General features: G+C 39.4%; 2 protein-coding genes across 2 annotated transcripts; both read right to left on the minus strand.

Moving 5' to 3' along the window:
• Positions 1-1,612: 1,612 nt before the first annotated feature.
• On the minus strand, positions 1,613-8,347 carry LOC136526435 (uncharacterized). The gene is made up of 5 exons (XM_066519101.1): positions 8,006-8,347; positions 2,749-2,877; positions 2,518-2,628; positions 2,283-2,415; positions 1,613-1,692 (listed from the first exon to the last, which is right to left on the minus strand). Exons 1-5 carry the CDS (start codon positions 8,345-8,347, stop codon positions 1,613-1,615), a joined length of 795 nt encoding a protein of 264 aa, XP_066375198.1.
• Positions 8,348-8,385: 38 nt separating this feature from the next.
• On the minus strand, positions 8,386-9,018 carry LOC136526436 (uncharacterized). The gene has a single exon (XM_066519102.1). The coding sequence runs from the start codon at positions 9,016-9,018 to the stop codon at positions 8,386-8,388; it is 633 nt and encodes a 210-aa protein (XP_066375199.1).
• Between the last annotated feature and the right edge of the window lie 6,659 nt (positions 9,019-15,677).

The following is a 15,677-nucleotide window of genomic DNA, read 5'->3' on the forward strand; positions in this document are numbered from 1 at the left end:
CTACATATTCTGCCATATCTCTTTTCAAACTGTACCACCAGTACTTCTCCTTCAGATCTAGGTACATCTTAGTACTACCTGGATGGATAGACTATGCTGAATCATGGGCTTCTCTTAGAATCATCTCTCGAATGGACTTTATCACTGGCACACATATTCTCTTTTTGAACCACACTGTTCCCTGATCATCTAATCGAAAACCCGATGCTTTGCCAATTGTGATCAGCTCTACTATCTCCTTGATTTTCTCATCTTCCAACTGACCCTTGCGGATCTCTTGTTCAAGTGTAGGTTCCACTTCCAATTCCATTGCATTAGCAACTATTCCCAAATTAAGATGCTCAAATTTAGCACATAACTCCTTAGGTAACCGCATCACTAGAGCTGCATTAACATAGCTCCTTCGGCTCAAAGCATCAGCTACAACATTTGCCATTCCAGGGTGATAATGTACCTCTAAATCATAGTCCTTGATTAACTCTAACCAACGACATTGCCTCAAGTTCAAATCTGACTGAGTGAAGATATACTTCAAACTCTTATGATCTGTATAAATATCATACTTATGCCCAATAAGATAATGTCTCCAAATCTTCAATGCATGAACCACAGCTGCTAACTCTAAATCATGGGTTGGATAATTTAGTTCAAGCTTCCTTAGTTGCTTAGATGCATAAGCCACTACTTGTCCTTCTTGCATAAGAACACAACCCAAACCAAGTCGAGACGCATCACAGTAGATGGAGAAACTCTTGTTCAGATCTGGTAGTACCAGCACCGGAGCTGTAGTCAACCTTTTCTTCAACTCTTCAAAACTAGCTTGGCATTGCTCAGTCCATACAAACTTAGCATTCTTCTCAAGTAGAGATGTCATAGGCTTGGCAATCTTAGAAAAACCTTCAATGAACCTTCGATAATATCCGGCCATTCCTAGGAAACTCTGGACTTCACTTACATCTTGAGGCAGATTCCAACTCAACACATCACTAACCTTCTTAGGATCCATAGCTACCCCACCATTAGAGATAACATGCCCAAGGAAAGAGACTTCCTTCAGCTAGAACTCGCACTTGCTTAACTTAGCATACAGTTGATGTTCTCTAAGTTTCTGCAGAACTAGTCTCAGATGCTTTTCATGTTCTGCTTCTATTTTGGAGAAGACTAGAATATCATCAATGAAGACCACAACAAACTTGTCGAGATATTCCATAAACACCTTATTCATCATATACATGAAGTATGCAGGTGCATTAGTCAATCCAAAGGACATAACTGTGTACTCATATAATCCATACCGAGTAGTAAAAGCAGTCTTGGGAATGTTTGATGAAGGAATCCTCAACTGATGATAACCAGAGCAAAGATTAATCTTGGAGAACACACAAGCACCTCTCAACTGATCAAACAAATCATCAATTCTAGGCAAAGGATACTTGTTCTTGATGGTTACCTCATTGAGAGAGCAATAATCCATACACATCCTCTGTGTACCATCTTTCTTCTCAACAAATATAACTAGGGCTCCCCATGGTGAAGAACTAGGATGTATGAAACCTTTATCCTATAGCTCCTTTAACTGTTTCTTAAGTTCTTCTAGCTCATTGACTCCCATTCAATATGGTCTCTTTGCTATAGGTGCAGTTCTAGGCAAAAGCTCAATAATAAACTCAATATCACAATCTAGCGACATACCTGGCAAATCATCAGGAAAAACATCAAGAAACTCATTAACAACCTTGGTCTTATCTATGGTTGCACCTTCCATCTGATTAACATTGCACACCTCTCTTATCATTGTAGTTGCCTTGCAAATAACTTCTTCTCCTAACCTGGACATCAAGTGTACTGTACCATTCTCACATTGGATAATTGCATTTCGTGGATTTAGCCATTCCATTCCAAGAATTACATCTATGCTTGAAGATTTCAGCACAATCGGATTTGCCAAAAACTCTACCCCCTTATTTCAACTCTTACACTAGGACACATCAATGTAGCATGTATATCCCCACAAGGTGAGTCAACTAACATCTGTTTCTTCATAGGACACTTTGGTATATTATGCTCCTTAACAAAACGATGTGCAATAAAGGAATGTGAAGCTCTAGAATCAAACAAAACCGATGCAGGGTTAGAGTTGACTGGACAAGTGCCAAACACAACATCGCGGGCTTCTTGTGCAGATTCTATCATCACATAATTGACTCTGCCTTGCATATGAGTCCGTTGTTTATGGTTTCCATTGCGGGATTGTTGCTTATTCGGCTTCTTTGGACACTGACCTGCATAGTGACCAGGTTCACCACAGCGGTAGCACTTCTTGCCTGAAGAGGAGGTGTTGGGCACACTATCCTTCATTGGGGAGTTGATGAGTGGTTCTTGGGGTGGACTCTGGTTCACATACGGTTGCACTTGCTGGTGTTGAGGAGGATCATAATCCCACTGACTAGCTGGTTTCTGGTATCTCTGCTGAAATTCTTGCTAGGGAGTGTAGCGAGGGCGTGTGTTGCTACCTACAGATTGGCTTTGAATTCTCCTTTTCTTCTCTTCTATTTCCCGACGCTTGTTCTTAATCAAAATGGTCCTATTCACCAAAGTTTGGAAGTCAGGAAACTCAACAGTCATCAACTGCAGTTGAAGTCCATCATTTAATCCTTTCAAGAAGCATTTCTATTTCTTAGCATCATTGACCACCTCTCCTAGAGCATAACGTGATAGCTGAGTGAATTTGTTACGATACTCACACACTGTCATGGAACCTTGTTTCAAGTTGAGGAACTCCTCCTCCTTGATCTCCACCAAAGCTTCTGGAACATGATAAGATCTAAAGGCAGTCTTGAAATCTTCCCAACAAATCTGATTTACATCTTTCCTAACCTGAAATAATTCCCACCAGTCTAAAGTTGCTCCTTGAAGTTGACCGGAAGCATAAAGCACTTTCTGATGGTCATTACATTGAGCTATGTTAAGTTGTCGCTCCACAGCTCTAAGCCAGTCATCAGCTTCTAGTGGATCGCTTGCATGAGAGAATGTTGGCAGATGTCCCTTCATAAATTCATCACACGTGTCTCTCGGTGGTGCTTGATGTGGGTTGATGCATACATTCTGAACATAGGTCTGTAGCAATTGAGTCTATGCCATCATAGATTGCTCTATAGTTGGAGGATTTGGTGGTGGTGGATTAGCATTAGGACATTCCTTCTGGCATCCCATGAAGCACTTCTCCTAGTAGAAACCATCTGTTTGCAACATTTAGCACAATTATTGGTTGTAATCCATGACTTTTGGGCATCTACCAGAGGAGATATAACCCGATGAACACTGACTGCTCAGAAACAGCACGCGTAGAGACGAGAAAGACCCACCCAACTATCTAATCATTGGTCCTTAAGCCTTATCATGTAAACTAAATGAAATTGTGAGCATAACCCACTAAATCATTGCAATCATTACAAAGATCCAAATCAAGCATGAACATCAAGACCATCATTCAAACATTAAAGGTTCACAATTCAAGCATTAGGACTCAGTGACTCTACTCATGTTACTAGCGTTCTTGTTGTATCAAGGGCTCAAAACTCTATAGCTTCACCTTCATGTTGCGCAAGAATGTGGTAAGTGATAGCTCTAAAAGCAACTCAAAGCAAGGGTGAGGATAGGGACAACATTTATAGCAACAAGGAGGAGAGGAACAGTAGAGGCAAGAATATAGTATAGGAGAAAATAGCAAGGTTTATAGACCAAGGATTTTATAGCAAATTCTGAACCTTAAAACGACCATTCTCTAACTAGGCTTGCGTCCTACAGTCGACATAGCTCCGATACCACTTTATAGCACTTGATTTTAAGGATAAAACCAGATACACACCATATGTGTGTCCAGGAGTTCAATTCACACATACAGTTACAAATGAAGGGGTAATATCAAAGACAATGTCTTTATTACATAGCACATAAGTAGTTGTTACAAAAGACATAGTCTTACTTTACAGTATATTCTATAACTCTATTCTTCTGGCAAAGCCTCCAACACCACAGAAATCATCAACTGGTTGATCATAAGCCTAACACCTCTTGGGGAAACTCCACTGAAGAACCTCCATCTGGTACCCATCCGAGATTTTGCCAAAGTATTGAAATAAAACAAGTGTAAGCTACTACCACTTAGCAAGCATAACAGGAGGGGATGTAGGCTCAAAAGGCTTGACATGGCTGAACTGCGGTAAGCACTTTTAGTTGGTCATATTTTATTATTAATCATAAGTTGCTAAGTTATGCTTAGGCTCCCAAATATGAATAATTAGAGATATCATCAATTTTAGTCTTAACCCAAACCATCTGAGTAACCAACTATTTAGTAAGGATCCATGCCGCTCGTGACCATGAGCACGGCTGATATACCAGTTTTACACTCTACAGAGGTTGTACACTTTCACCATGAGTCGTGATACCCATATGCTCGGGTTTGCAACTCCCAAAACACTTCCAAGGTGAGCAGGCAGGGTACACTACGAAGCTTTTCCCTAGTTATTCTAATAAGGAGCAGTCACTAAGGATTTCATCTCCCAAGTGTTATGGAGTCATCTCCAAAAGTGGCACTGATACACGTAGCATAGTACACACCTTGGGGATGAGGCCCATACCCAGCCTGGTATGCCCCTCTTGCCCTATCGGTAAACTGCTACAAACTAGAAAGAGCAAGGTACTAGACTAAGACTAGAGTCATGTAGTCCTCATGGTTGTACTATAAGTCCTAGGTTGTCACTTAAAGATAAGTCCTTATGGAGAGAAACTAGAGCACCCTAAGAATAGGCCCAATGCTCTAGCCCCCTTGGTTCCATGTTGCTAAAAAGTATCTTTTAATTCCATGTTGCATATATCTTTAATTGTATTCTTTAATCAATATTAGTTGGAGCAAACTGAGCATACTACCCACATGCAAAACCCATAGGTATATCAAGGACATGATAATCAATATCAAGGTAGGTAGACTCCAAGCTGTTCATTAACACATGCATATGAATTGAGATTGCATTAAAGTGAATAGGTAACAAGGAGCCTCATATTATACTTGCCTTAATTCAAAGTATCGTTGTAGGTCTTGATCTTCAAAGAGTTGCTCTAGATCACCAACACAAAACTCACTATCAACTCGAGATCAAGCAGCACCACACAGGCATCCATACAATCATGCATAGCAAACAAAAGCTATAGATTAGAACAGTACACCAATCAACATAAAATCAAGATGAAAAGTTTGTAAAATGAATCTACGTCTCGCTACGATAACACAGACATTCAATTTCCTCACTTCCGTCCTTTTATCTTTTATTTCTTTTCTCTATTGCATTTTATTTCCTCACTTATTTTTTTCTTCTTTTATTTTTCTTGCTTTTTTATGAATGCTACCAACATATCTGCTAATATGTTATAATATTAATTTATACATTTAAGTTATATAGAATAACTTATGTACACAAGTTGTATAGAATAACTTATGTACACAAGCTGTATTTGATAATTTTTTGTACATAAGTTGTGTTTTGTAACTTTAGTGTTTTAAGTTTTGGTATAAGTTATCAGTGAATTTGTTCCTTTGTGTTTAATAAATTTTGTGTTTCTAAGTTTTTGGCATAAGTTATAAGATAATTCGTTTCTTTTGTGTTTAATAACTTTTGCACATAAGATGTGTTTCATAATTTTTGTATTTTCAAGTTTTGACATAAGTTATAAGTTATAAGTTAGTACATATAATGTAACACCACATCCCATTAGTTACTAGTAATTGTTGTGAATTGGGCCCATATGACCCAAGAGCGTTGATGGCACTGAAAGGTCAGTCCACTGTCCCTCTTTTTCTCTTTTGCTCTCTTGTTGGAATGGATTCGATTCTCAATCTCAATCATTACTGAAGTCAACCAGATCTCTATGGAAGGCTTCGAAGCGAGGGCTCGCACGTGCAACCTTTGCCTTGACAACAATGTCTTCGGCAAGAAAAGAAGCAAACCTCCAGTGTTAGTGGCATCAATGAGGCTCCAAGCGGGTTCGGTGGGCCTCCAACCGAGCTCATCGGGCTATATTTTTGTTAATTTCATATTCATTTGTAGAGACGAGTAGAAAGATACTGCCTTTGCAAATCTTTATTTATTTATGTAGGCACTTTACTAGAGGTGGTGTAAACCTCCGCCTCTAAAAATGCATTATGCATTGGAGAACTACACTGCAATAGTTTCGCTACATTTAGACTTCCAGGAAGTGTTTAGATCTGCATCTCAAATTAATCTCTAGTAGCTATAGGTGATGTTTAGAACGTATTTTTTTTACATCAGCAGCAACACAGTAGGGGGATTTCTTTTTCTTCAGATTTTCACGTTTACCATAGAACAGTATTACTAAAGGAATTTTGTACGTCCGGCCCAAACAGAATTCACCGGTGAAAAAAGATCATTAGATATACTGTGTCTATCAGTGTATGTACCTTTAGGAACTTTGTATGATACATGGTAATAAAGGTTGTGAGACCACAGTACCCTTCTGTGATTTATTGACTACTAGGTAGCGTGTCCGTGCGTTGCTACGGGATAACTAACATTTTGTACTAAAAACACACGGATCGCACAATAAGATAACAATTCTGTAAAAATTAAATACCAACGTTAAAGTGATATTTAATCCAAAAAGCAAACTTTATGAATTTAATACAGTCACAGAGTGCACGGCGTCACAAGCTCACAAACTCTACTTTATAGACATTTTCGTGATGCGGCGAAAATAATGTTTTATATTGGCAGGAAGAAATCTCCGATATCTATTTCTTTTGTGCTCACAAACTAATGACCCTAGTTCAACAATGAAAAATACAAAGGAGCTATCCTCGTGAATACGCGGAACCAACGCCACTACGATCGTGCCATCCCACGACCACTGGTATGGTGTTGTTTAGCACTATTGTTCACTATTATCGCTAACTTGCTTCGTTGGTTTTATTCAAGTAATTTATGTTTGTAATTATGCAGGTGCTAATTCGGTTGATCCCACATTGGCACATGAGAAAAGTGGGGAAAGTCGACAAAACTCATGGTTTTGAGAACATACACGTGTAATAGTTATGAATGGTTACAAAACAAAATATTATGAACAAAACACTAAAAGTGTCATTTTTATAACAATAATATAACACATGTTCAATTTTCACTATGCCATCACACAAGTTTATATACAACATCTCCCTGTAGAGTCTGATAAACCATTTAAAAATACCTAGGAACAGCAACAAATATGACATTAGTGAGATATTATTTATACAATATAAATTAAATAGAAAAAATGCATTGTATGTGTTAGTAATGTTTTGTTACCTCGCCTATGGCGTTAGAACCTCCTTAAATACAATATTCTTCATGAAAGTTTCATCCGCTATTGGGGTCTTCTTATCCTTATCTTTTTTATTTGCCGCATTCTTATTTTTTTCCTCTTGGCATTCTTTTTAGCATTTTTCTTCTCTATCTTTTTGGCCTTCTCCTCTTGTGCCTCCGCATCAGGCGGGAGGGCAAGGATCTTAATATTGGTTCTTGACGTGGCTCTAGACATCGCAACGTACAACTGACCGTGAGAGAACACCAGTGCGGGTAGGTACACACCCACGTTTAGGATAGTTTGGCCCTATGACTTGTTGACCGTCATGGCAAAGCTCAGCTTGATAGGAAACTGCTTCCTCTTAAACTAGAATGGGAACATCTCGTCATCAGACGGGCATAGCGGTATTCGAGGAAGGAATACCCGCTTCCCAGCATGCTGCCCCACCACGATTTCAGCGTCGATTGTATTTCTTTGGAACCCCCGCACCACCAGCCTTGTACCGTTGCATAGCCCATTGGCAGGGTCAATATTCCTAAGCAATATGACAAGACACCCGAGCTTGAGCTTCAAGACGTGGGGAGGCAGCCCATTGGGGGGTCAAACTATTAAGGAACTCCGATGGATAGTAGTTATGTGGATCATCTACCGCAGAGTCAGAACTGTGATACACCGTCTCGCCGCCCTGGAACATATCAATCATTTTCATATTGATCATGTCCACCCAATCATTACGTGTAGATAAAATCGCTCTGGTGGTGATGTAGTCTTTGTCCGCCATGTTTGCATTTAGATTTGAAAAGATGATGTCGATCAATGTATGAAGATCTTTCTCGGCATCTCTAGAGTATGGGACACATATCTCGTCTGGAATACGTACATTGCCATCTCCATTAACCTCTTCCGTTCCACCACCAATGCGCAATAGATAATCTGCAAACCATGGGTCACTCTGAGCCCTCATGTTGCAAACAAGCTTTAGGTGGCGCATGGATTCCCAAAGATATGACCTTCGTAGAGAAGCACCGACTATTTGAGCTCTGGATCCTTTCCGCACAATAGGGAGGACCTGTCTGAAATCCCACCAAGGACAACAATCTTTCCACCAAACAGTAGGTTTGACCGGCCCATTATATCCCGTAGGCTGTTGTCTAGTGCTTTCACATTTTGCCTCTTTGTCATAGATGCCTCGTCCCAAATTATGAGAGCTGCTTGCTGCAGCAACTTGGCAGTACCACTCTGTTTCGTGAAGCTACAACAACCACCCTCTTGAAGAGTGAGGGGTATCTTGAAATACGAGTGGGTCATCCTCCCGCCTGGCATTATGGCTGCTGCGACTCTAGATGTAGCTGTAGCCATGGCAAGCTTGTCCTGGCTGCGTAGTTTTGCTAGAAGTTCCCTATACAAAAATGTCTTTCCTGTCCCGCCAGGTCCATCCACAAAGAACAACCCACCTTGTTTACTGCAGACAGCGGCCATTATCTCATCATAGGTAGACCTTTGCTCGACGTTGAGTGAGTTGCACAATAGCACATCTTTGGGATTCTGCTCGACGCTAGCTTCCTCAAATATCTCACGAGGAATATGGCTGGCATCGTCGTATGAGTGATCAATATCTAGAAGAGGAAATGACCTTATGTCTTTCCCCATAGACTGCAGCATGTTTCTAATATCTATCAAAACCATTTGTTGCACCAGATACGGGGAAGTAATTAAATGTAGGCAGATTTGACAAGGTTCTCAGAAATACAAAGAGGTTCTTTTTGTCTTTATTCTCTTTCCTTCTGTGTTAATTCTCTTTTCTTTTGCTCGTTACCATGTATGCTGGTGTATGTAAATATGCAATGTGTATATGGATAGCACAATAATTTTCTACTTCCTATTTTGTTGTGATTCCTCTATCACATGACTGGCAATATTCAATCAAGGAGATGTCGTGGGATCGTAGGCGTGGGCAAACGGACGAACCAAAACAAATGTTGCACAAAAAAATGTCTACACTTTGTTCTTTTTAGTTGTAGGAGATTTTTTCCATTTTGTGTCTGATCTGGTTCGCCTCACCACCATATGTACCTTAGGCCTCCTCATAGAACACCAGACCCTTCCTTGGCGCCGCCCCCAAGGTCCGACAGCCATGGTCACCTTGCTTAGTAGCCTCCTGGTGTCCGAGATTGTGATGAGTGAATATGTGACAGAACCAAGCATCCTACATGTGAGCTTAGGGTGATTGTCATGGTGCTTCAACATATTTCGGTACCTCCCAGGTCGATCCAATGTTATGTCAGGAAAATAAAAACACAAAAGGACAAATAGTAATGTACTAATATGGCTGCAAACATATTCTGGTACCTCCCATGTGTATCATCCTGTTCGTTTGAGCTTGTTTGGCTGATAAGTCATGGCTGAAAGTATTGTTGGCTGATTTGGTGTGAGAGAAAAATATTGTTCGTTGGCTAAAAAAATATGGCTTATAAGCCAAACAAACACAGACAAACAGGGCGATAGTATGGTCTACTATTACCACTCATCATAATATCACACAAGTCTACTTCTACATGAATCCGATCCATGCTACTATTGCAATGGGGTAGAAGAGGAGGAAGACCATGCATGTAAGAAACCTCAAAATTTGGAATCCACTTATTAGCTCTAGGGATTTTTATATTGTAAGATTGAGCTCTGTGTGCACAGCTATATATCTATCACTTGTGGCATTGTAGGAAGGGAGGGAAAGGAAGTGAAGGCTATATATTCTATATAATATATGGAGATGGCAGCTTCAAGGCTTATAATGTCTTGGTATGCTGTGACTTCAGACTAAGAGGAGAGAGCAGCACCGCAACATATACAGAGAAACCAATCATGTACCAACAGTGCCCCTCCCACGACATAAAAAATGATTTTTAGCAATGGTTCGTTTTTTTTGTAGGGACGGCTGGTGATGGAGCCGCCCCTACAGTGGCGTGCTCGGGTGTCTAGACACCAGCCACCCCTACAAATGGAACGACAGGGGCGGCTGGTGATACGAGCCGCCCCTACAAATGGGGTCTGATTTGTAGGGGCGGCTCAATCACCAGCCACCCCTAGAGTTGCTATTTGTAGGGGTGGCTGGTGATTGAGCCACCCCTACAAATGCCCCCGTATACATAGCTCCAATTTGTAGGGGCGGCTCAATCACCAGTCGCCCCTACAAATGACCCCCGTATACATAGCTCCAATTTGTAGGGGCGGCTCAATCACCAGCCACCCCAACAAATGACCCACATATAAAATAGCTACAGCACCTTCTTCCTCCTCGGGTCACTCACTCCAACCCGTGAAACAAAGGTGGGGAGGCCTTGGGCACCTCCCAAAAATTGCTCTACTAAGGGGGGAAGGTTTTGGTCTCGAATCCTTTGGTGGAGAGGTTGTAGAAGGTAAGAAAATGCTATTCCACACTTTTTTTGAAGTTTTAATGGTTGGTTAGTGAGTAATTAGAGTTTTGTTTTTCTCTCTCTTCTATGGTGCTTGAGCTACTTATGAAGCAAATTAGACCCAAGTTTTAAATGAACTAGGGTAAATTAGGGATAGGAACAAGATCATACCCATGTTTCTTGATTTTAGTGAACAATTAGTTAGTTTTATGGATGTTTCATGTGCATGTGGATCTAGATCTTGGGTTTGGTTTTTTTATTAATTTTGTTTTTGTAAATTTATGTTTGATGAAATTGGACTAGGGTTTGTATGAAAGATATTGGATAAAGTATAATTGTTGCTAATTGTTGTCTTTGAAATTGTTTATTGTAATTAATAAATATGTATTTTAATTATTTAAGGATAAATGAGCCATTAATTAATTTTCCTCTATCATGGTGTGTTTGTATGCTTCATGTAATTATATTAGATTTATATTCATATATATCTGAAGTATATACAATTATTCTTAAGTAATTATTAATTTAATTCATTTATATATATATATCAATAAGTTGTCCTTTAATGTTTGTTTTGTTGTTGTAAAAGATGGAGTACAAGAACTCTTGGATGTATGGTTCGTTGATTCATTTTTGAAATTGTTATATGTATCTGAAATTGTTTTGTTGTTGTTGTTGTTGATTCATTTTTATATATATCTGAAGAATGTCTTTGAGTCTCATTGCTACCTTGATGGACACAGGCAAGTCAAAGGATGGTCTGAAAGCACGGAAAGACATGGTGCAGCTAAACGTGATGCCATAGCTTCACCCGGTACCTGAGGCTAATGGAAAATACACTCTGCCCGCGGTATGCTTCAACCTAACACCAGACGAGAAGAGAGTTATATGCACTTTTCTAAGGGGGATCAAAGTCTCGACTGGGTTTTCAGCAAATGTGAAGAAGCTAGTGTCGATGAAGGACTTGTCAATAACACACTTCAAGGCTCACGATTGCCATGTGATGCTGACAGTGTTTCTACCTATTGCAATCAGGGCTATAAAACCAGAGTTCTTGAAAATGGCCATCACCCGCATGTGCTACTTCTTTTCAAAGATCTCACAGAAGACGATTGGCAAGCAAGAGCTGAGTGACCTACAAGAATTTGTGGTGGAGACACAAAACCAACTGGAGATGTGTTTACCTCCTGCTTTTTTTTGATATAATGCCACAGCTCATGATTCACATGGTTCATCAAATACAGGCGCTAGGCCCTTGCTATTTGCATGAAATGTGGTCCTACGAGTGGTTCATGTCGGTTCTAAGTCAATATGTGCATAATCGAGCATACCCAGAGGGCTCCATGATAGAGGCTTATAGTACTGAAGAAGTCATCGAGTGCTGTCAAGAGTACCTAAAAGTACAGAAAGGAATTGGTAAACCCGATTCTCGTCACAAGGGTAGGCTGGCTGGGAAGGGCACCAGTGGTAGAAAAGTGTTCATCAACCATGATTACAAAGAGGTGAGTCAGGCACATTACAGTGTCTTACAGAGTACACAATTAATGAAACCGTACATTGATGAACACTTGGCTATCATTATGGCGGAGAGAAATGGCCATTTGGATGATTGGGTCATGAAACAACACAAGCAACGACTAACTACATTGTTGAAGGACCAAAACATACCGCCTGAAGAAACTATAGACTCTATTACCATCAGTAGGTTGGCGGAGGGGCCATCGAGACAAGTGACATCTTGGAATGCTTATGACATCAATGGGTATACGTACTATACCCACGCAAAGGATAGTAAATATGTGAACCAAAACAGCGGCGTTCGAATAGAGGCACTCGATGGATTAGGGCGGAAGATCCAATACTTTGGCATCATTGAAGAGATATGGGAACTTGACTATGGAAAGGATATCACGGTGGCCCTGTTTTGATACCGCTGGATCAAACAACACCAACTGAACGAGATCGGATTGAGAGTCCTGGACCTCGAGAATCTAGGCAACCAAGATGACCCTTGGGTGCTCGCTTCATGTGTCGCACAAGTTTTCTATATGTTTGACCCATAAAGTAACCTTCTCCCGAAGAAGAAGACAAAGCACGTGGTTGCCTCCGGGAAACAACACATTATTGGAGTTGATGGCGTGGACGATGTTGAAGCTTACAATAACTACGATGAGATGCCGCTATTCACAGACTTTCCTAAGAAGATCAGTGTTGTGGAAAAGAACCTCCCCAAAGACATAATGCCATGGGAACGAAAAGGTGTCAAAGGAAAAGTTGTTACAGCGGGCTAGCTAGTTGTTGAACGTGGAGTGTTTGTGTAAGTGTGTGTTTGTAAGACTTCATTTATGCATGCATATGAGACTATATATTTATGTACGTGTGTAAGACTACATATTTTTGTATGTGTGTGAGACTACATTTTATGCATGTGTGTGAGACTACCCTTTGCAACATCCAGATAACTCTATTTGAACATCCACTCTATTACTACAAAATTTTATTTGTCAAAGTTTGAGCACTTCAAATTTTCAAATTTAAAAAAATGACAAGTTCGAACGAGATTTTCAACCATTAAATGATTTCAGCTGAAAAAAGTGATGAATACCAAAGTCGTATAACTCATCAAGATCTATAACTTTTATTTTGATCATTTCTTCATCTGACAAAGTGATAGTAAACTTTGTTCATAAATCAATATATTTTTCGTATAGTTCATGAAACTATGAGTCATGTGAATTTATGAACAATGTTTACTAATACTTTGTCACATGAAGAAGTGACCAAAATAAAAGTTGTAGATAGTGAGGAGTTCAACAACTTTTATGTTCACGACTTTTATTGTTGAAATCATTTAAGGTTTCAAAATCTTGTTTGAAGTTGCCGTTTAGTGAAATTTAAAATTTTAACTGTTCAAATTTGTCAAATGAAAATATGATCAAAATAAAAGGTGTACATATTGATGAGTTATACAACTTTGGTATTCATGAGTTCTTCATCTGAAATCATTTACTCTTTCAAAATATTGTTTCAAGTTGAAATTATTTGAATTTCAAAATTTGAATCGTTCAAACAAAGTCACATGACAAGATGACCAAAATAAAAGTTGTACATGTTGATGAGTTATACAACTTTTATGTTTATAATATTTTCATTTTAATTCATTTAATGTCATAAAATTATAGTCGAAGTTTTAAAATTCAAATTTTTATTTTTGTTTTTTTTTGTTTTCTATATTGTTTTGACTACAATTGTTTATATATATATATATATCTTCATATATAGAATAATACAAAATATTATATTTGTGCATATACACAATTGTTTTTATAGTACTTTTATTTTGGTAACAATTGTTTTATATATACACAATTGTTTTTATAATGCAGAATTAATAATTTAAAAAAATAAAAAATCTTTGTAGGGGCGGTTGGATCAGGAACCGCCCCTACAAATCATCTCGACTATAAAAGAAAGGGTGCACGGGTGTTGTCTGTTGTTGGGCGCTCTCTTCTCCTCCGACGCCGTCAGGGTTTCTCTATCAGTGAACTTGAGCTGGCACCTGTGTTTCTCTATCAGTGGTCGTGAAGCTTTACTGTGGTCAGATTTTTGTGATAAGTTGGATATCTCAACTGTATAAACTAAATATTGCATGAACGCTGGCTGTTTTTTAGCTGTGCACTTCCTGACTTTATTGGACAAGATTAACTGGAAGCATGTGATGTTTTACAATTGGCACACGTTGAATGTTTTCAGTCCTGAGACTAAATAAACTACTAGATGCAAAATCCAGATACCTGTTCACATATATTTGGACTAGGTTTACTTATTGATTGTTCCCACTAAATGTTTTATTGGTTTTTTCAAAGCGTCTTCCTTGCTTCTTTTTTGTTTTGCACAATTAATTTGTCATAACACGTGCTCGATGCTCATTCATAAGCTATGCCTTGTTTATATGCTAAAAGAATAGCTACTTTGTTTGGCGCACAAACCAGTTACATGTCTGATAACATGATTATTTTTCCTAGCTATTGTTTGTGTTTCCTAGATCCGTACACATCCTATGGTGCTGCGAGTGATGACTTCTATCTCTTGAAACATTACTCGTGAAACTGTACTAAGTACTAACCATTTTCCATCGTCCCTTCTTCCCTACTACTACTACTACTACTCCTCGTACCACTATTACTACTCCTCCTCCTCCTCTTACTACTCCTCTTACTACTCCTACTACTCCTCTTACCACTACTACTACTCCTCCTACTACTCCTACTACTCCTCCTCTTACTACTACTCTTACTACTCCTACTACTCCTACTACTCGCTACTCCTAAGTGGCTGCTGCTCTTACTCTACTACTACCACTCTACTGCTACACTTACTCTACTCTACTACTTTCTACTTACTACTACTACTTGCTACTCCTAAGTGGTTGCTGCTCTTACTCTACTACTACCACTCCTCTGTTTTTTTTTGCTTATATACTGCTGGTGTGTAGTGGCTGTTGTTGCTGTTGCTACTACTACTACTACCACTACTCCTACTCCTCCTCCTCCTCCTACTCCTCTTACTACTCCTACTACTACTCCTCTTACTACTCCTACTACTCCTCTTACTAATTGCTACTCCTAAGTGGTTGCTGCTCTTACTCTACTACTACCACTCTACTGCTACACTTACTCTACTCAACTACTTTCTACTTACTACTACTACTTGCTACTTCTAGCTACTAACTGTTGGCTACTGTTGCTTTTTTTGCCAAATCTCCCAATACTCGCCCAGGACTTGTTGTCCTATCTTTTGCCATCAGCTGCTGCACAATGTTTGCTAAGCAGCTGTTGGTTTTTTTGCCAAATCTCCCCTCTCCTCTCCTCTCCTTTGTTTTGTCAATGATGAAATTGTCCAAGTCCA

Source organism: Miscanthus floridulus, chromosome 19 (genome assembly GCF_019320115.1).
Source record: "Miscanthus floridulus cultivar M001 chromosome 19, ASM1932011v1, whole genome shotgun sequence".
Lineage (NCBI taxonomy): Eukaryota > Viridiplantae > Streptophyta > Magnoliopsida > Poales > Poaceae > Miscanthus > Miscanthus floridulus.